We start from the raw sequence: 22,497 nt of genomic DNA on the forward strand, positions 1-22,497 counted from the left end.
AACCACCAACGCGAGGCAGATGAATACCTGGAGAGACTGCAATAGAAAGGACTGCACCATTTTCATGTTTTGCTTAAGATGACAGAATTCCATCCTGTATTTACTCATTTCTCCCACAGCACATTAATGCTTCTTAAAAATTAGGGCATTTTGTGAATGCCTATATAAACATTTACTATCCAGCAAGCAAGTTTCATGCAATGCTCTCAAGTATTTGCCTTGTAAACAACCATTAGCTTATAATTCCAGTGTGCCTGTGTGCTACTGGTAAGTTAAAGTACTAGCTGTCATGCTACTACCTAAAAAGTGACAAAATGTGGTACTGAAAGCCTGTCTCTGCTAAATCCTGGTGCTGTAATTAATCACGGAATGCCTTCTCATGGATACAGTGTACACTCATCTTAAGTTTGGGAGGAAAGCTGTTTCATTAAAAAGTTGAATTACTTCCAGAATAATTGAATACTACAGGATGAAGATGAGTCTCTGCTCTTAATTCTGTTCTCCCCGCTGATCACAATACAACAATCCTACAGCTCTCTTGCTCTAAAATCCATGTTACTGCCATGGCAATTAGCAGTAGCTTAATAATTTTGTTCTGCTTAAGGGAGAGTACCCTAGGTGTTTAGGATAGGCTTTCATATCCTAAGGCAACACAAGCCTTTCATAAAATTGATCCTTACCTTGTAGCTAGCAACAGCTAGTTTGGATAGGCCATCTACGTAAGGACCATAAACACTGTGTTCTCTAACTTTTAATGACTGACGGCTTCTGGTTGGAAAAAAAAAAATTATAAGCACATGATGGACTTAAGACAACAGTTATAGAAAGTCAATTTCTCACTGACAGATCTCAAACATGATGGTCTTACGAATACCATAATAAAGCACAGAACAAGGACTATAATGCAAACAAAAAAGCCTTATGTCTACACATAAAATGCTGACATAGACATTTTAATCACTTCATAAAAGCTAGCATTAGGGTGTGTTTACTCCAAGCTTTTAGTCTTTCTACTTTATTTTGATTTAAAATGAAAGGAAACTGAGATCAGGAAGAAGCGAAAGCCATCCTACATAAATGCCTGAGATGGGATCCATTAAGGCAAGCTGGTTATGGAAAGGAAGAGTGTATGACAACATATTACAGTGCTGCTGACACACAAACTACTTACCCTTTTGGGTCAAGAAGATCTCTGACTTTCTCATTGTATATCTCCATGTAGGATACTTCCACTTTGAAACTCTGCTCTTCATTTTCCTCTTTCTGTGCTCTTTCAAAGAGTCCACTGCAAAGTCTAGGGATTAATCCAGGCTGGTCAGCAGTACCCATCATTGTGTATGATTTTCCAGATCCTGTGTGATTGAATCTATGATTATTGTACATACAACAAAGTTTCTTGCTGTGTGGAACACGAAAAGGAAGTAGAGAAAAAGAGGTAAAAAAAAATTTTGCATTTCAGTGAACGATATTTGTGCAGTTTTCTATTTTAAAGCAACCAAAACACCATTTAGCTAAAGGCTATTTAATTAAAAGGAAAAGCAAAACAAGAAATTTAGTTCAAACTGACAGAGAAGACTTTTTCAGGTAAGTACAGTCTCACTGTAGATGACAAACCCACTAACACCCACATATGTGCCACAATGAGAAAAAACAGGTGCACAAGCGCACTCATTTTTGCATATGACATTTAAAATAATGATTAAGATCATTCCAACTACAGATGCAGAAAACATGAGTGATGCACTGAACTCAAGGACAATCACGATCATTCCAAAGATTATAATGAAAGGTGTGAGAAATAAGGGTAGCCAGCAGCAACAGACAAAATCCTATTTCTCATCCTGTCCACCTCATAGCTAACGTTACAAAAGAGAAAAACATTTCTTATCTATGTTACAAGGCATTTATCCTGAAACAATGTCACAACAGCCATGAAAAGTCTCCAGTCAGAGCATAACACCTTTTGCGTTAACAATATTTTTTGCTTACGTCCGGAAGGGACTTACCAGTTTGCCCATAGGCAAAGATGCAAGCGTTATAGCCTTCAAAGGCATTCTGAAGAATATTCTCTCCAAGGCACTTGAAAACAACATCTTGACCTAAGAAATAAAACACACAAGCTAACATTCTAACAGACCAACAGATTCCCCCTGCCCCTTGATTTGGATCCTTCAATAATTATGTAAAAGCAAACAGTTAGTGTTTTCCTGCTGTTGTTGCCCAAATAACGTATTTAGCATCCTGTATTTGCTCCCTCTACAAGACAAAGACCATCACCCAGTAGAGGTGCTCCAGATTTATGCTACTGTAAAAATCAGAAGCTGTGATTGTTGTGCATATACCTCTATGTGCTTAAAACAACATCCTATCAATGTTCATACTCAGAAGTTTTATCAGCAGAAAATCTACTACCAGCTGCAGAATTTCATCCACCAGTGAATGACACCACCTCAAAATGTACTCAACCCATACATTTTAACAACTGCCATTTGATTTTAATCTAGAGCAACTAGTAGAGCACTAGATAATTTTACTGTACATGTACAAGGTATTAAATAATACCACAAGGAGATTTTTGCAGAGAAGGAATCATAACTATGTGGTGATTCAAAATACCAGGTATATCACTTCTTTTGTAATTGAACTAAATCTGTAGGAACAGCTTTTCATCTCCTTTTCCAAGCAGAGGAAGAAATGCTTAATATATTTGGGTATTACCTCTTTAAACAAAACCTCTATTTTCAGAATTTCTTTTACAAGCAGAGGAATTCTGCTTTTTTTACAAGCAGAATTTTACAAGCAGAGGAATTCAAGCAAGTCTGAACAAGACATGGCAGAACTTTATGGACTGAAAAGTCCTCTCAAATATCTTAATGTTCCTGAAAGCTTTTCCTTTCTCTCATTGATTGAAGTCTGTATCTTTACAGCCAAGTCCACTCACAATTTTATGCACGCAAAACTCCCCATCAAAATGACTAATAGCTGTGCCTGGCTAAGCAGAGCGGAAAGGTTTTGGACCAAATGCCTCCAATGTATAACAGACTATAATATAAGTGACATAGGCACCTCCATTAGTTTGAGAAACAAAAAATTTACCTTCCATTTGTAGGGCTGAAAGCGTCACTTTTTTCTCAATCCCCACTAAATTACTATTCATGAGTTATTTGTTAGAGAAATTAAAACCTACAAGCATATGCATCTTTTATTTTTCTTGTGATTTTTAAAAAATAAATGAAAACAAGCTTAACTGATTGCCAATTTTATGAGATAACAAGTATGAAAGGAATATATCACAAGATTGGCAAGTCCAAATATATTTCATATTTTACCATAAGTATTTGCCAAAATGTGTCATAACAACACACAGAAAACTTTTAATTAAATACATTACATGTTCTCACTAGACCATATGAATTCACATACCCCTGTATTAAATTAGGACTTTTTAAATACTCCATTATTAGGTTCTAATATGATGCCAAACTCCCATCAGCACTGTGAAACATGAAATTACATACAGCAATGTTCCTCAAATCCTGAAAAGAAACGGGATTTGATGCTTTTAAAATGATGGACTTGGAACAGTATTTTAAATAAAGATGTAAATATGAGTAACCCTTTATTGTGATGGCTTTCTCAATTTCCCACACTGCAAACAGGCAGCAATGCCTTTTGCTATTATCATCTTTAGAGAAAAGAAACAGGAAAGATTGAAGATTTTCCTTTTTCTTTTGACAACAAGCAGTCATATAGGGGAAGGCACTTCGTGCCACATGGTCTGTGCCCTGCAGGAAATCCTGTATTTTAATTAGATCATTCGCACTTAGAGACAACAAGCACAAAGCTACAGTAAATATTACCTGCATATTTTTCTTTGACAGATTCATCCATAGACCAAAAGCAGTGATCGTAAGCAAACACCTGTAGGAAAATAACCAGGAGGACACCTAATAAAAACTGTTGCCAAATCAAACACGTTATCCAAATTTTGACAGTGCTGTATTATGTTGGCTAACATCACGCTCCTCGGGGCCATTCTGAACATAATACACGTTTCCACAGAACTACTTATTTTCTGAGTTTGAAGCCTAAACAAACACTGCATATTCCTATATGCAAGCCTGTTCCTTGCTTTCATTTGTTCCGTGTTTTTATTTCTTCCTTTCTACTCTCTGAATCCTCTTCCATGCTCTCCAAAAGCTCTCCACGTGGCAACCGAGTGGATGTCAAGGAGCTCTCCTTATCTTCCTTTAAACCCATCCTTGCAATTCATTTTTCACAAGACTCTATTTTGCAAACTGACAGATGTCCCCCTGGCTCTTTCTGCCTACCATCTCCGGGTCTCTCTTGTCTGCATAAATTAAAAACTTGCCTTAGGGTAGGAACCTCTTTCCGTACAAGAGGAGTATGTATTTATATACCGCTGACAAACAGAAGCAGCCATCACCGAAGTTGAATACTTGTAGAGAACAATATAGAGCAAATGAGTTTTATCCTGAGAAGAGTAGCGCTATAACCTTTTTAAATACAGAAGTGTCAATTCTGTGGTAAATCCATATAAAGATCTGCAGGCACCTTTCAGCATGAAAGCTGATCTCCAATAAGAGAGTGCATATTTTGGAACCTCAGGCTGCAAAAACAGGCATTTGCAAAAACAACTCCCCTGGATACGTATTTGTAAGAACAAAAAATTCAGGGTAATATCTGACCTACATTGACCCAGGCAAAATTTACTCTGTAGGGTATAAGAAAAGGAAAGCACGATGTGTTGCTCTTTGGCTGTTTATTTCTCCCCTAAGCTTAATGAAGGCTGTTCTTTCCCCTTTAGACGTTCTGTGTTGCTACGTAGCTAACGTTTGCATCACTTCAGATCACACTGGCTGAGCAAGCGCACCACGTCAGCATCTCACATCCACCTTCTGAACCCTCATTCCATTATTTCTGAAAATTTCATTTTATCTGTGAACACATTTTCCTGTTCCAGTTTAGTGAAGTCTGTTGCCTACATGCTAAAAGCACTAACCACGAACTAGCACCTGTGTAGGTCAAACTCAACATTTCTTAACTAGTAAAGATTGTACGAACAAAACATGTTGCATCATATCTGTATTAATAATGAGAAAACCCGAAAAAGGAATACTGAGTCTGTAGTGAATTACCTCAGTTATAGCATTTCCTAATAGGTCATATCATGGAATCTGAAAAATCATTTGAGAACTCACACAGCAATAAAGCAAATCTTCCTCAAGTATTGATACTAACTAAAGTAATCAGAAAAATCATGCAAGAGTCAAAAATCCATACTACCAACACATTCAAACTTACTACCTATGTTTATGAAAATGCTTAGTATAGCAAAATCTTTGAAATTTAAACAACTTATCTTCAAAAATACACTGCGCTTTTTTTTCCTATACTACATTAATGTCTCAGCATCAAAAGATAAAAGTGATTATTTTACATCCTCTAATTGAGGAAACACAGCCTGTTTATTTAAAATTAAGGTTTTTTTGGTTCTTTGAATTTATTATACAACTAAGCGTATTATTATAACATCCCATGCCTTCAGAGCATTTAATGAAACACCATTGGCTATATGACCACATTAATGAAGCTGAATCCTGATATGCTAGGATAGAGATAGGTATCTACAAACCAAATAGAGAGTCATGGGATCACAAGCCATAACAACAAAATGAGTTTGCTTTAACACAAATACCAGAAAATGCTTTTAAAAGCCCACAAATAACAAGTAGTCTTCCATTCAGAGTCTGTAATGCTGAGTATGTATGTTCTCATTTGTTCCTGTGACTCATTTTTTGGCACAGGCTGTACAATGCTCTTCTGCAGCAAGGAGATGCTTTGAGTTTCTTACTCAACAGCTGATCAACTACAGAGCTGTTTTTCAAAATGCTTTTAATATTTGGATAACCCAAGACTGAATAAGTGATACAACAATTTTTCACACACTGATTTAATATACAATAAAAACCCTTACCTTTGGTTGGGTCCTGCTGTTCCCCGAAGCATCAAGAGCAGAAAGGATTTGGTAGAGGGTTGGGGTAAGAAAATAAAAGACAAAAGAAAAGAAAAGACTGTTAGTTGTAGTGATTTTAACTTAATTACTCTATCATTAATACCTCATCACTGGAACGCTGTATTTAAAAAGTTAATTTCTCTCCTCAGATCTCCCCTTGCTTACAGATCCCAAGTCATTTTATAAACCAATGCTTATCTCTTTTCAAGAGTAAGATTTGAGATGCTGCTCTGAATAAGCTGATTTTAAATTCAAAGCCACTGATTTTCCTCATGCTGCCACCATCTCCTCATTCTCTCCCTTCCCCCCCCCCCTTGTGACACCTCTCTCTCTCTAGTTTTGTGGGCATCACTGTCTCTTAAAAACAAAGTACACAAGCAATGTAAGAATTTCCAAAACCACGTGAACAGGAACTTCAGGAGAGTTAATCAAGAGGAATTTTCAGAGTCCAATCCTTGTTGGGACTTGCCCAACTCAGCTCTCTCACAATTGCTGGGACAGCAGAGCAAACATTTGTTTCCCTAAAAGAATGAGCAGAGAATGGCAATTCCTTTAATCTGTTATGTCATAATTTAAAAGTTTGTTTGGATTTTTTTTTTTTGGGGGGGTGGGGGGTGTTTGGGTTTTTTTAAACAACAAGTACAAAATTACTGGAGCGACCTTTAAAATAACAGCACAGCATCAGTCAAAGCCCTGACAGCAGGGCATTGCAGATGGGAGTCTTCCCACGTACAGAAGACTGGAGAAATGAAGCAAACACACAATGAAGAACCGATACTCTCCTTGTCCCAGACCTTCCAAATGACATTAGGAAGCTCTTGACATCAGTAACAAGTAAAGTCTTGTGACAAGCATCACTGATTTCTTTTGAACAGAGCAGGAGAAAGACATGGGAGCCATATAAGATTACTCTTAAGAGTTCTTGCTGCTCATATGGGTTGAGAAGCGAGTTTAAAAATAGTAATTTTTCAGCATTGTCTCTCAAAAATAATTATTTAAGCAGGTCCATCAGATCTTTTTACTCAGGATTGGATCTAACATGCCTATCTGTTTGACATCACAGGAACGACGGTGACTTTGGATAGCAGTTGGCGTGACCTGCTACGCAGGACGATTATTTAAGTCAAGGTTACCCCATGACAGCCATGTCACAGGGTCATTCAACTAAGCAATAACAACACGACCACTTTTCCCCCCGCCATCTGACTAAGTTTGACTAAAAGCTCTCCCAAGGTCCTTGGCAGCACGCTTGGTGCAGACCCTCCACTGCCTCTGTTGCTCCTGGGTGGGTTGTAGATATGGATGTGCATTGAGGGAATCTCCTTCACCAGGGCTTTGATCCAGACACAGGAGACACCAGAGAGCCCGTCTGGATTACGCTGAGAGAGACGCAAGATCATTTTGTTGGCTTTCTGTGCTCTGAAATGCTAGCGGAGCATTTTGCTGAAGGACTTCACTGGAAACTACTAAGTGGCTTTTAGGGGTGCTCTTGCTTACAAGGCAGGCTCATTCCTACAGGAAGATCATTCTCATTGTAAAATAAAGAGAAGAGCAAGCCTGGATTCTGAGTTTGAGTTTAGCACTCAGATGTGACGCTGCTCTTCATTCAGCAAGCAGTTATGCTCATATTTCCCAGTCCAGTTCCAAGGCAGGATTATATTGCGACAACGCAGTTGATCTTTCCAGCCCTCAGTATGGGACGTAGTATTGAGTATTTGGATTAAAGCAGCAATAAGGATATAATCTCCAAAGTCCTTTCACATACACAGTTTTAAGAGGATGGATTATGCCAGGCTATGTAAATCATCAAGCTTAGTTCAGACTAAAGGTCTTAAATTCAGTATCTCATTTTCTAAAGAGCTGCACAAACACACAAAACCATGTCTCACAGCCTTGCTTAATCCAAACATGAGCAAATGGGAGCCCTACATCTAAGAAACCCAGCGCACAGCATTTAGGATAGAGCACAGCTATCTAGAGCTATAGCTTGTTCTGTGTAATTTGGACCAAGAGAATAAACCGGACAAACGTTTCCCTAAGCATTAAGGGTGCATACTGTATTACGCAGCATCGTGCTGTGCACATACGAACCCATTCATGCTGCAGCTGCGACAGCTGGGCCCAGAAACCCATGAAAATATTTTCAGCCCGATTCGAAATCCTGTGGGAAATGAATAGATACGGGGATACAGCACCCACAGCAGCCCACGTAGCTACAAGCACACACTGGAAGCGCCGGGTGTTTAGAGGAGGCTCCAAGCCCAAGTACGGTGTATTGCTACAGTCCATCTCAGAGGTGATGAAAAGGTAAATTCCAAGCAACAGCATCACCTATAGAGCAGGGGAGCATCTCCCACAACAAAACACGGATGACAGCAACGTACGCAAAGAACATTTCCTACAGTTAAGGCTGGCATTAGCAAAAAAACCCCAGAGGATCCTAATATTGACAACTTGTAATCGTAACTAATTGTAAAGAATCACAAGTAGTTCTAATGCAGAAAAGATCATGTGCGGTTGTGTCACCTGCAAACTGCTCATGCTGAAACCCATGTCCCAACCAGCGTCTGCGAGGTAGAGAGTGAAAAGGAGCACACAGCAAAACGATCGTTGCAGGACTCTTAAAGCACCCGTCCAGCGGCTATCCAGCAGTTTCCCCCAAGGATGCTGCCATTTCAGAGGTGCAGGCAGGACTTGCTATCGTTCCTCGGCTGACAGCCAATAATTCACATCTATCTCAAATGCAGCAGAAACGTCCAGGACAGGAAGGGAAAACTTATCTGTTAGCTACTGAAGGATGTCACTAAGATGTTTTCAGCTATGTATTTTCACTTGAATACAGACTGACAGGACTTTCCTTCGCCAACTCCCCTCTTTTATCTTTTTTCAACTCAATGTCGAAGAGAATCTAATGTATCTAGGGTTTCTAACATTAAAAAAGGAGAAAGAGAATATTCTAAAACAACTGCCTACAATTATTACTATTTTAATTATTGCAGCCAAGTATGCCGTTTTAAGAGTGAATATATATATGCCGTTTTAAGAGTGAATGAAGACATGCAGCCCTGAGTAATAATTTCTTTTTAAGCTACCTCTTACAAGGTATAAGCTTCTTGACCAAGACACATTGGCTTTCATATCAAAATGCTAGTGGTTTCACAGATCTTATGCACAATTTAAACACCGGATAAAAACAGAACAATTCCCAGCTGAGACCATCAGTGTATGTCCAACACCACTATTGCTGCTGTTTTTTTTTTTTTTTAAAAGAATAGAATCTCCAATAATTAAATGATATATTCAAGCACAATAAACTACTTTGTTCAGCCATAGCTATTAGTGCTATTTTAGTAATATCTCAGATCAGTTTTTACTCCGGCTTTCCAGGTTCAAAAGCAGAGGGAAGATATAGTGACCTTAAGCATATTTGAGATTTTGCAAAATCTTGTGGGGAGAACACCACAGCGCATGAGTAGAGGTGAAACATTACTGGGAAGAGATGAGGATAGCTCAGACCTTATCTATTCTGTTTGGCTGACCCAACAGCTCAGGGATTGCAGCCAGCTGGCAAATCAGCACATGCTCTAAATCAGTCACAGCGCATCCTGCTTCTTGCCTACATCAGAAACGGGCAGATGGGGCAAACGGGAGGAGAAAGGTGGGAGGCAGCAAGTCAGAAAGCAGGGGAAAGAGGTACAGAGGCTGTAGGAGATAATCTGACAAGCCAGGCAATTTTTTTTCTTTTCTTTTTTTTTTTTTTTTAAATTGAATTGAAACAACATTTTACCATTTTCAGGAGGTTCTGGAAATGCAAAATATAATAAGAATTTGCAGGTTAAAAAAAGAAAAGGGGAGAGGGAACAATTACAACAGTAACTACGAATTAGGGAAGTCCCAGCAAATCCCCAGAATTTTTTATTGCTTTCCACTTTCAATCTTCCATAACCATTGCAAAAACAAGCATATCAGATTCCAATGTAATTAGTGCTATTTTATGCCCTTCAGCAGGAACTGCTCAGCATAAACTCTTGGAAGAAGCTAAAAACGCACTAGAAAAACATACTGATGGGGAAAAACTACTTGGGGCTTAACAGCAGAAAGGTGTCAGTGTCTCCCAGCGATCCCTCTGTAAGACCACATCTTTATGCTCCCGGCTGAGTTAGCTTGCCTTAAATCAGTTTGTATTCACTCCCATTTTATTAAAAGTAAAGTTGGCATCATGTGTCACAATAATTTATCCTTCAGATGCAGGAACAACTCCACTTTGTAGCAAGTTTATTCTTTTTAAAGTTTGCACAGATATAGTGTTTCTGATGCTTCTTAAAGCTAGTATCAGGTAAACTGTTCATACCCCACATTCACAGACCCCATTATAAACACTCACGTCCACGAGGCCTGCTCCACGCTTCCAAGCAGATCTGGATGAGAAATGCTGTGTTGTAACTACACCTTCACTCTCGCTCAGCGTGCTTGGGAATATCAACACAACAGGACAAGCAGCCCCAGAGCTGCTCTTGGTATCGAGTCAAATGAAAGAAACTGTAGCGCAGCACCTAAAGGACAAATGTCCAATGACCTCCAGAGGTCCCTTCCAACCTCAGCTGTCCTGTGATTCTGTGATTTTATTAGTAATTCGCTGCAGATAAAAGCAGTACAATAACTATGCTGAGTTGTGACATAAACGCACAACTGCATCATATTTCAGCTATTCCCTGGAACCAAATAACTAATGCTACACTGGGCAGAATTAGTTGTCCTCACAGATCCTTCTTTCCTTCCTTTCCCTGGTTAAGTATGCCCCAAACAGTACCCGTACGCAAAACCATGAGCTGTAATGCTCAATTTCTTTTGTGGCTTCTGTACAGTGTTTTCACTTGCTCCTTCTCACTCACCTGCCATGAGCACCCCACTCAAACACAGCAGGGTAAGGATGCTTGGGAAACACCTCAGAAAAATCAAATATCACCTTCACAGAACCTTAGTGCAGAGCTTTACTAAGCAAATGTAGGCTCTGTTTGAAGAGCGATGGGTTAAAAGGTAATAGCTTTCATGGACTGAAGGGTTTTTCAAGAAAACTCATCCTTCAAACAAGACTTTTGAGTTTGACCCCTAGCTATATCTCGGAGGGTAAATATTGGGCATAGATGGAGCTGAATACCAAAAGGACCTGTGCATCGCTCACGTTGTCGCACCATTAGATACTTGACTGTAAGGGCAGGCAGGATTTAACAAACCAGTACCTGCAGTCTTTTATTTTGGAATAACAGGGCTTATGATTTGCAAGGTTCCTTCCACCATGAAGGAGCAAATACATCCTCCACTGTACTACTGGAGCTTCCTAGTGTGGAGAAGCTGTAAGTGGTGTAGGAATTACTGAAGAGCTCTTAGCACCAGCAAGTCTCAATGCAGACAGCTTCAGGCATACCAGATAAGGATGTGGGCACAAAAAAAAAAAAAGTATCAGGAAGATCTTGCATTTGTTTGAAGTTTAGGAGCCTGGTTATCTTTCTGAAGCAGATCTTTAAACTCTTTTAGCATTTTTTTTTCTATCTGAATAAAGGATTCGGAATAAGGTTTTTTGAAGAGCCAGCAGTTAGTTAGAAAAGACAGTGCAATGTTCAAACTTTTACTGTTTAAATTTCAGCTGCAGAATTTCTTTCTTGGCATAAAGGAAAGCCAGCCAATGGTGAAATAAAATTTAGACAATAAATTTCATTATTTTACTAGCATAGACATGATTGCAAGATAGCAGTATGACAACTGATAAGAAATAGTTTGAGAAGTTGTTTCCTCTCTTTCTGCCTATCAGACAAATACAACTTGCAACACATTTTGCCGCTGCTAGGTATACAATGACAGGAAATGTCAACTAAATCAAGTTTGATCACTTCAGGCTTCTTTACCCTACGATACTTAGAAATCCATTTTCCCAGAGTATTTCAGAAGATAAAGTGATTAAGGTTGTTGGGTTTAACAGTTTATAAATATTCTTTCCCCATTTTTTACATGTAGACCAAGCAGTATCAAAATGCTGAGTCCCACTAAACTCCAACTTCTGGATGATATCCTCCAATTAATCGAGACTATTCTTAGGGAGTCTCGATTTTACCTCCATAGCGATACTGAGCTCTTTGGGAGAAAACCATGCTGCCCTATTCGAGCAAAAGATTTTTTTGTGAGCAGAAACAGTCTCTTAAAACAAAATCCCCAAATACATCAAAGAAAATGTGAAAGAGCATACACAGTTCAAAGCCTAAACTTGCGTAGCTAAAAGGAACAAAAGTAATCACTGTTACTTGGAAAATTCCTCCAGTGCTCCAAGGCATTCCAGGCATAGTTGGCGGTTACTTAGTTTCTACTGACAAAACTAATTTTTGCCAGCTCACTCAAAACAAAAAAAAAAAGCCCCCCAAAACAAGAACTCAGCCGAACAGCAGCTTTGTGGGTTTGGGGTGTTTTCTAGTTGGAGCTAAATTTTCTGTATTGTTAGTACAATAATCTGCTTAGTCCTGACCACATTCAAGTGGCACACGTATCCCATAAAGCTTGCGTTATGACAAGGGGGTTACAACTTTATCCTTTTGTTTGTAAACACTTAGATGTTGGGATACTATTGTGCTCTAGAAAATGTTTGGTGAACAGCCAGTACCCAAACTTTCAATTACTATTGTGAATTTCAATATTTTTTAATAGATCCTGAGGTAGCTACCATTTTATAACCATGGAAGGGAGGAAAAAAAGCCCTCTTATGATTTGGCAGCCTATTAACTCCACCGATAGATCTCCAGATGGAAACATGATGGTCCTAGCCCTGGGATTTGGCAGAAAACCTGTTCTGCCTCTGGGACAACTGCACAACCCCCTTTAGTTAAATGTGATCTCCAGCCTGCCCAGGAGCTGTGTGATGGGCTCCTGAAGAGAGCGCAGCATGTGTGTGTTCGTATATGTGTATAGGTGTACAGAAACACATAGGATAATCTTGTTCTACAGCATCAGCTAATGCAGGCGTCTATACGCACTGCATTCTTATCCAGTATAACTTTTAATTTAAGGCAGAGGCTAAAAAGCCAAGTCACTGTTATACAGGATTAACCCTAGAACGACCTGCTGTACGCTATGCAAAGCACAGGGTTTACACTAAAAGCAGTCATTACAATGCCCACACAAGCCATAGACATATAGGATAAATCTAAAGCTAGAGAACTTGAAAGAGAGCCGTGTTGCAGGCTACCAAATAACTGGAAAGCGTTTTGGAGGAAAATCTCTACACCTGGTAGAATAGCTAGTGGGATAATTGCGTAGAAAAGCCTTCCTGATGGGGACATAATTACGTGTTGTAAAGATACTTTCAGTAAGAGTATTTTACAGATGGGGGGAAACAATCTGTATTTTCACAAGGCATCTTTTTCAGTGGCACAACAGCGTCTGTACAAACAGCGGCTGTATGAGAACAACTGTGTCATCAGAATGACTTCATCATACCTATAATCAGAAAAAAAAAACCACCAAACTCTGGACAGTTATGACTGTATGAAGAGTGAAACAAGCTCAACAATCTTCAGGATTATTACCAGAACTGCCCCAAACATCGCGGTACGGAACAGCTGATTCTGTACTTCTCTTCTCCCACAAAAAAACCCGACAAAACCCTTTTGGCTGTGATGTTAGAACCTAATAGCTAATTTTTTTCTTCTTACTAAACTATTGCCTGAAAACATACAGATGCAGAACTTTTCACTCAGAAGTGAGGGTTGGTTTTGGGGGCGGGTTGTTTTTTAAAAAGCATTTTACTTTTCAATTAGATGAGTTTCAGCCTGTCCCCTTCACTTTCCCCAAGCCACAAGCTCCTTATTTCCAAGAGGATCCAAGACTCCCAGCTCAAGGTTTTGTTCACACTGTTAGCCCTAGTTCCTGTCAATACGCAGAATTAATTTGCAATTAATGCAGAAACTGTGTTATGAAGCCCCAGTTTCAGAACAGCTACCATTCTTAATTTTTTTTTTTTTTTTAGTTTTTTTTGTGAACAAGTTGACAATTCATCATGCACCACAGTGCAACTTGTCTAATGCAAAGGTGAGCTGCAGAGAAAGAACAACTGTGTTCAGATCTCCTTAACTCTAGCTTCTTCACTGTAAGATTTTAAAATGCCTATTTTTAAAAATGTAGGGGTTTTCTACATTTTTTTTCTTGGGTGGCAGGTGGGACTTAGGAGAGCTCAAAAAGATGACCATGAACAATTAAATCCTTTATCAGCAACTTTCTTCAACTCTTTGAGATGAAATACACCAAGCACATTCACAAAACAATGAGAAAATTATTTTAAACACAAAGAGAATTTCTACCATAAATTTGATACAGTTTTTTTTTTTTTTTTCTTTCTGAGCCTTTCCAACACCAAATAGTCATGCCCTACTTCTACAGCCTTCTGCCTAGAAAAGCTCTTTTGACTTCAGCGTATGAGTTTGTGCATTTACGGCAGAGCTACCGGGGCAAAGGACCTGTCACCAGGTCTCCTGGGAAAAAAGCGTTTCCAAACAACTTTTTCTGGGTCTGTTTTCAGTTAGCTACAGCAGTCTAGAGCAATATTTTTGAAAGATTTGTCTCACTCCTCTCACTTCAACACGATCTCAAGGCTTACTGCAATTCCTTGTTGCAAGATGGTTTTTCTTACAGACTCAGCAAAAGGGTAAAAGTCGGGAACAAGCCGAACGGATGCCAGTACCTCCTCCACCGACAGAAACTGCCCCAGACAACCTCCCCAGGCCCCCTCCCTGCTCACTTCCCTTGTGCAGGATTTGAGAACTGTCAACACTCCCTCACTTCAGAAAGAAAAACATGCTGACATCCACAGACATTTCTAAGGGGAGTCTACTGGCAGTTAGAAGTAGAAAATAAAGGTGGGAAAGGAGGATGGGGGGAGCAAGGAGTCCTTTATGAGCACTTAGGAATGAGAAAAAAAATTTTAATCCATGAAAGGGTATTTTAAGAACTCTTTCAGTTCCGCCAAGCCCAGTATTTCCTCCTTTTGTAGATCAGCCAGCTGTACAATCCAATTCACAAACTCATTAGAGCCTCTACCTTAAACCAGTTTGAGTTTGTCTGTCTTCCTTGAAAACACAAATACACCATCCAGAATCATTTGGGAAGAGCGCTGATGTTTTTCCACAGACTTGGTTATATTTACACACACTTACCTATACACAAACACGTGCATCCAATATCGTTTGACAAAAAAAACGACCTACTTCAGCACCTCTCTGCTTCAAACAAGGAAGAGCAAAAAAGAATAGTCCATGATAAAGAGCACGAGCCATTCACAGGAGTATGAAAGGAGCTCCAAGCCTGCAGAGGAGCCCACAAGCACTTCACCCTCACATTAAGTGGGTAATCACTGCAAGTTACAGAAATTACTGTAAGGACTCTTCGGCCCAGGGAAACAAATGATTTATCGAGAGCGTTCAAAAAATTTTAGTAATGTTTTCTATGTCTTTTAAATATGCACTAACTCCCTCTAAACATAATGTGTAGAAGAGGTGCCTCCCCTATGCTTAATTGTCTCTGAGTACTTGTTAATTCCCTATCTACTCTCCTTCCACTGAATTACTTAGGCCATGAAGAGGCTCTATATTATACTATCTGCTGCCATATAGTTTCTGCTGTAAAGACCACATCCCCAAAGAACTTACAGTCATTTATCTCATGATTGTCCATGCAGTTTATGTTAGCTAATCACAAAGACTGCAGCTGGGGAGACACCTTCCAGCTTGGTGGTCTAAATAATAAGTCAAACTACTTCCTTCACTTTGTTTTCTGGCTCCATGAATTTGCCTTGTCTTCAAGTGAAGAGTACATCCTCCTCTCTTTGGAAAGGGCGATGCCTATTTGAGGAGATGCACGGACTCACTTCTCCGACTTCTTTAGCAAGTGCACCAGCCACTAAGCAAGTAGGTAACTTGAAATTGCTGCAGTTCAAAAGAGAACATGACTGTGGCCGCATTTTGTAAATAAATCAGTCTTAATGTTGTGTTTGGTATACAGACAATGTATTTACAAGGTTGGGAATTTCATTGGTTATAGCGTCCAGTTACTTTCTGAACCTCAATGCAATTTCAGCATCACTGGGTGTTCAGCTGTTGAAGAGGGCAGTTCTGGGCACATGCACAGTGCAAAACTTTATACCTCAGAGTCATTTTTGGTGCCTCCAGAACCAGGCAGCTGTGAAACAAAGCATTATTTTCATGTGGCAAGTCTATTCATGGCCTGTTTTGGAACCAACTCCAGATTAGGAACTCAAGCAGTATTTAAAACTACACACACACTCAAAACCACAAATGATGTTGATCTAGTTGCATATGGAGGGGAAAGATAAGAGCTGTAGGCAAGAAGGATCGGTTATTAGCATAGAAGTTATTTGTCTTGCCTCCACGGTTCAGTAACTGCCTGAATTTCCTTACTTCAGCACATACACGTTTCATGATCACAGCGATAAGCCAGAGGTTGTTGCACAATATCTATGTACTCTCAGCTCAAACCTCCCATCGACGTCCAAGGAGCCTGGGACATGAAAGAACAGCACAACGCATCTGAACCACTCTAGTAAAAAAGGAATCCGAGAACGGCAGCTTGTCAAGACACTGGCATCTCAAAAAGAGCACTTCAAAAAAATCCTGACATATATTAGAAGCATGAAACATTCAGCTATAGTAAAATTAGTGCTTGATATCTCTCAAAAAAGAAAAATGTGTCATACTGTCTTTCACTCTTCCCAAGAACACAGACTACATACCCTCCCTCCCCCCCGATCAACTCTTTCAATGCTGTCTATACTCCTCAAACCCATTTTAGCAAACTCGACTGATAACGTGAAGATAAGAAAGCAGGCAGCAATCAATATCCACTTTGACATTTGCCGTATGCTGAATGTCAACAGAAATTTGAAGCATTTTGGCATACACCGATACATTACTTTTTCTTCACGAAGATTTAAAGCCTTTTTACCCAGCACTCTGTTTATGCAAACTCACTCAAATAGTTCAGCAGCTGCAAGATTACAGTTCTGCCACGAACGATGTTAAGAAGGGATTGCTTTCCTCACCCATCCATATCCCCAATACAGAAAACAGGAGTTACTTTCTGTTGTCATTTTTCCAAACTATAATGGGCTCTCAGGACTGAAATCTTACCACTAGAGTACCTGGCACGAGGAAATAAATAAAATCTTTGTCCCAAAGAAACTAAGACTAGAAAGAACTGTGAAGACAAGCAGCCTAGATCCCTCCATAGCCCCTCTGACTACTGCCTTTCAGGGTAACATTTTTGCACCCAGCTGCTCTTCTGCCTGACCTAGAAAAGAAATCCTTATCCTCAGTGTAGCATTCAAATCAGCCGTTCTTCTCCCAGCACCAGGATGGAAAACAAGCTATAATTGACCTGTTTGCTGAGAAGCAAAGGGAAAATACAGCATATTATGAAAATTACAGGCAAGCCTTCACCATGACAGCTCGGCTCCCATGTCCCGTATATGCCCTACTAATGGCTCCGGACTGCTGAAAAAATGTCGCAGTGCTCTAGGCAGAATTAAATATTTGCTTAAACCTAGAATTGCATGAAAGCGTATAGATCTGCATCAAGAACTTGTTCCGAAGACAAAAAAACCCCAACATCTTCGGAGTGAAAAGGAAAGACAAATCCCAGGCTCGTGGGCACACAATGCATACCGTAAAGCCAAGGTGCAGCTGAATGTACAGCTACAAGGTACAAGCCTGAAGCTGCAATAGTCCTTAGCTACAGGACTGAAACACTGCTTGCACATTCAGCATTTTCATTTCTTTCTCTCTGCAAAACATCAATTTCTTCAGTATTTGGGGGTAAAAGCCCAACTATTTCTTCCTAAATAAGTGCTACTGATTCACTGTAGCATTCCTCTGTGCCCTTAAATTTCCTAAATTCATCTTTTGTCCACATGATGAACTTACACATCTGCTTTGTCTATTCTTCTCCCTCCCACCTCAGCAAATCACTGTGGTCATTTTTAAGTGTAGGAAATATTTTGTGAACTATTCTTGAGTCAACACACCACATAACTATTTCAAAGCACTGCAGTTCTTTCATGCCCATTGTGTTCCAACTGAAAGCTCTCATTTGGGGAATCAGATAATCCTAAAGTATTTAATGGGGAAGGTCATTTTGAATAAGCTTTTATTCCCTACTTCTTGTTCCAATGATCTTTATTTATTCTTGTGTACAAAAAATTCTTTCATGAAACACTTGTACCAACACCCATCACCTCCAAAAACAAATCTGGCAGTTGCTTAAGGGCTTGTACATTATAGTTGGTAATTTATTCATGCTGGAAGAAAATAGGAATCAGTAACAGGCATTAGCAGAGATGTATGACTAGTGGTACCAAGTGCAGAAGCTACAATGTAGATAGTTTAAAAGCATCTGGCCACAAATTAATTCAGTCTTTAGCTAGCTGGAATAGACATTGTAACTGGGGTTGGTAAAGAGATAGAGATATATAGATATATAGATATATATTTTGGCTGAGAAAACATTCTTCCAGAGACTATGGCCTGCAGTGCTGTAAGAAGCAATCAAGGATTAAGTTATTTCAAGAGCTCTGGCAAGAGAATTCAGATATTTAGCAAGGTGAAACATGCACCGTACACCATCAGTTATCCCTTTTATCCAAATAAATTGTGTCAGACTAAATCCCGCCATGTACTTTCCTGCCAACCAATCTCTTGGGCTCTGGACTCTGGCCAACAACTCATTCACTCTTGCCAACTCTCATGTTGTCCCACGGCGGGGCAAAGAAGTGTTTGCAAGGAGGATACAATTCCCACCCTACGGCAGACTGACGGAAGACTGTTCCTAGTACTCTTACTAGGCATCTAAAAAGTGCAAACATGAGTCATAGAATCATAGAATATCTCAGTTGGAAGAGACCCATAAGGATCATCGAGTCCAGCTGAGCCCTCCAATCTATCACCATCTTATATCACATATATTAAACAATGCCTGAATAAGTGATGCAGGGCTTTTAGACACATGATGAGAAGTTACACCCTGCAGGTTTTCAGCAGATTTCACTAAGTCTTTCAAAGAGAATTCAGGTAAATCCAGCGGCTCTGGCAGCAAACCTTTCCCCAGCAGCTTCCAAGCACCTACAGGCCAAGGTCAGAGGCACTGCTGAATGCGCAGCAGCTGCCAACCAGATTTCCTCCTTCCTCACCCTTATCACTAATTACTTCTAAGAGCTTCCCACAAGCAACACCATCTATTCGCTTCCTGCACTGCTCTTAAACAGAGCTGTTTATCTCCCCAGCATGCCTTTTCTTTTGAAATCCCTTTCAACACCTTTCCATCCAAAAAAAACCAAAACGCAACCCCAAAAGGAGCCTTTAACCCCTTCACAACACTGTTTCTAGAGCAAAAACTGTTTATGGTTGTAGATATTAAAAAGAAGTCCTTTTCATGACATTATACGTGTGCTGTAATACATGCAGTTCAGGCCAATTAAAAGTTCATTGTATGTTCAAGTGTCCTGTGCCGCAAGAATGCAGCTATCCAGCAATTTAAGTACCTACCCCCTCACTTACACAATATAAAGGACCTCAAAATAGGGAAAATAGCATGCAGAACAGGGAACCACAGAGCTGGCTAACAAGAAATGCTGCACCAGGGGCTGCGTATGAACGAGTCTTCATGTAGCCACCGTGAATAAGTGTGTAACAACTGCAGGAGAGATACTATTTTAGTTGTGAATTCAAAACTCAGAACCTTTTTCTGGAGTAAAACATCTATGATGCTCATCCTGGATGATGACAACAGTTGTTTGGCTTTTCTGTGAACTTAGCCATAATAAACTGGCTTTTTAGAAAGTCCTAGTGAACAGAGCAATCGATCACCCAGGAGCTGAGACCTGTGTGCTGGTTCCCACTGCCAAGAATGATTAATACAAAATGCATACTCGGGCATTGCAGAAAAATGTAGAAATAGCTCCGTTCTCATCACTGGCCATACACTGTAGCCCTGTAAAATATTAATTTGTTAAAGCTGTGCCAGTGCTCTGGAAGAATTTGCTCTCAGAATAGCTTGTGGCCTGGTGGTACAGAGGTGGCTTTCACCTTCATAAAACTTACAGAGCAAAAGTTTCTGTAAAGTGTCAGCAGTCAATTCTGCCATAAAGCATTCTAATTAAAGAGGGAAAAACCCTAATAATCCAGAAAAGCAATCACATTTCCATGTTGTAGTCTGATGAAATTTCTTGCTTATACTTCTAAATTCTTCACCTAAACATGCAACTTCTAAAAATAATTCTACCATCACTAAAAGACCACAGTTATAAGCAAATGCTATGTAATTTCTTTATGAAGCAAATGCAGATGTAGCCTATGTTCGACGGGGGTTCTGTTACATTTGGGGCACAATACTCTCTGCAAAAAGTTGAAACTCTGGAAGTGTAAAACCCTAAAACAAGATAAAGAAAAAAGTCAACTCCAACCTAAAATTTGAACTAATGTTTACCTCCTCACACTGTTCCTTTGTTCCACAGTAGCCACCAGCACGAGATACTTGCTAGCAGCTGGTTTCACTTAAACTTCTCTTTTCCTTTTCCAGCGATCTATTTGGGAGACAAAGTGTGGTACGTGCCATGTGGAAAAGTGTTTAATATTTTGTGGTCTCAGTGATTATTTCCGTGATAGTATGATAGTTCACATACACAGTTAAGGAGCCATTAATTTTCCTGAAAAAAAACACATAAAGGTGATATCAAATAAACTTGTCAGCTCCCGATGCCAAGTTTGCATTGCAAAGAAGCTATTTTAAGTCTGCAAGTGTAGGCTACACAGCTAGTTGCTGGTATTCATAAACAGTAATGAGATGTAAGGCTTTCATGTGTACTGAAAGGAGCCAAATGATGGTTTGTGCTGAATTCTAACTTTGAACTTCCAGATTGCCGGCTGGTTGTCTCCTCTGACCAAAACGTCTTGATTTTAGATGCAACTTGTTGCCTGCTTGACTGCGATTCATATGGGATAGCATATGCAAAAGCACTTTATATGACACAATCATGATTTAGCACTGTACACAGCAGTGCCCCTACAAACAATAATAAAAGCAGATGTTTCTACACATATCTCCAGAACTCCTTTTAATTTAAACATACACATCACCAAGAAAAGCATTATTTTTGCTAATGCCAAACCAAATTTAGAGATTACAAATGTGCTGAAGAATACCTGCAGTTAATCCTGAATTACAAAAACCAGTTATGAATATCTATGTTGAGAAATACGAATATATTGGAATTTTAACAGATGAACAGGGCTGACATACTCTTAGTTTGAACCAACTGTTCAACTGAACAACCAAAAGACATCTGACCATTCTGAGAAGCTGAAAGCCAAACAGTAAGTTTTCCATTAATCTGAGACTATACAACTAGTGCTTAACACACAATACTTCATATGGGATGACAAAACAAGAATCAATAATCAAATATACTCTTCTGAAAGTGTCACTGCTGGATTCCCTGGTTACTGCATCATCCACTCAAATTCACAAAGCAGCTTCCCAGTCACACTGAAAAAAACCCAACAATCTGGTTGGGAACATAACTCAGCATGGAATTTGGAAGTCAGCTGTCCTCCTTCCAGTTTGTACTATTACCATTTAAAATGTTGTGTAATAAGAAACAATCAGGTTGTAACCAAAAAGATGATATCCCTTCCCAGTGAAGTCGGGGGGTGACATTCAAGCTTCAGTGCTACATGCTGCAAGCAGAGAAACTCAAACGGGCAGCAGCTGCAATTCTTTACAGTTAGACCATGTATATCAGTTAAACGCAACTGTCTTCATTTCCATGTAGACATTTTCGTGACTATAACTCCCCTAAACAGTGCAGATGGATCAACTCAGTTGCATGTTGCTTCCTTACAAAATAAAACAACCTACACACACAAGTTGCTTAAGAAAACATTACCTTTAATGTCTAATGTCTGCTTTGTTGGGGTTTAGAAGTGGCAACAGAAAAGAAACCTCTCTGAGAGGAAGAAAAGTTATTGCATGAAAATGTACTAGTAGTCCTGTCAAAAATAAACTCCAGTGTACTTGCGGATTAGCTGTTCCACAGAGCTCATACTTTGCCTACCACTATGAACCATCCCATATTCATAAAAGCAATAACTGGGGAGGGGGGGAATCCCAAAACAGTACTACTGATTCGTTTACAAAGAACTTTGCTATACACCACCACCTAGCATGTATTCAAAGAGACAAACTGAAAATCCACAGCACAAGGGAAAAGACAGACATGCAGCTAGTATTTCCTCACTGAACAGGGCGGGGGAAGAACCAACCGCCAAAATTATCTTTGAGAGCTACCACACTGTCTACTTCATCTGGAGCACAGGGCTGAGATCAGCGAGACATGGAGACACCACAGTAAAATC

General features: G+C 39.6%; 1 protein-coding gene across 5 annotated transcripts in view; it reads right to left on the reverse strand.

Annotated features, from left to right (window-relative positions):
* The window catches only part of KIF13B (kinesin family member 13B), a 136,919-nt gene that overhangs the window by 79,852 nt on the left and 34,570 nt on the right, over positions 1-22,497 (reverse strand). For 3 of the 5 annotated variants that reach the window (XR_012775098.1, XM_075497686.1, XM_075497683.1), the window contains exons 3-7: positions 5,999-6,014; positions 3,861-3,921; positions 2,007-2,099; positions 1,172-1,352; positions 681-768 (exon numbers count right to left, since the gene is read on the reverse strand). Coding sequence is in view for 4 of the 5 variants with exons in the window: in XM_075497686.1 (XP_075353801.1) it covers positions 681-768; positions 1,172-1,352; positions 2,007-2,099; positions 3,861-3,921; positions 5,999-6,014 (439 nt within the window). In the remaining variant the exon portion in view is untranslated. The remainder of the gene's footprint in view (positions 1-680; positions 769-1,171; positions 1,353-2,006; positions 2,100-3,860; positions 3,922-5,998; positions 6,015-22,497) is intronic. The other 2 variants (XM_075497684.1, XM_075497685.1) reach the window with 2 other exon arrangements.

This window comes from Mycteria americana, chromosome 3 (genome assembly GCF_035582795.1).
Source record: "Mycteria americana isolate JAX WOST 10 ecotype Jacksonville Zoo and Gardens chromosome 3, USCA_MyAme_1.0, whole genome shotgun sequence".
Taxonomy (NCBI): domain Eukaryota; kingdom Metazoa; phylum Chordata; class Aves; order Ciconiiformes; family Ciconiidae; genus Mycteria; species Mycteria americana.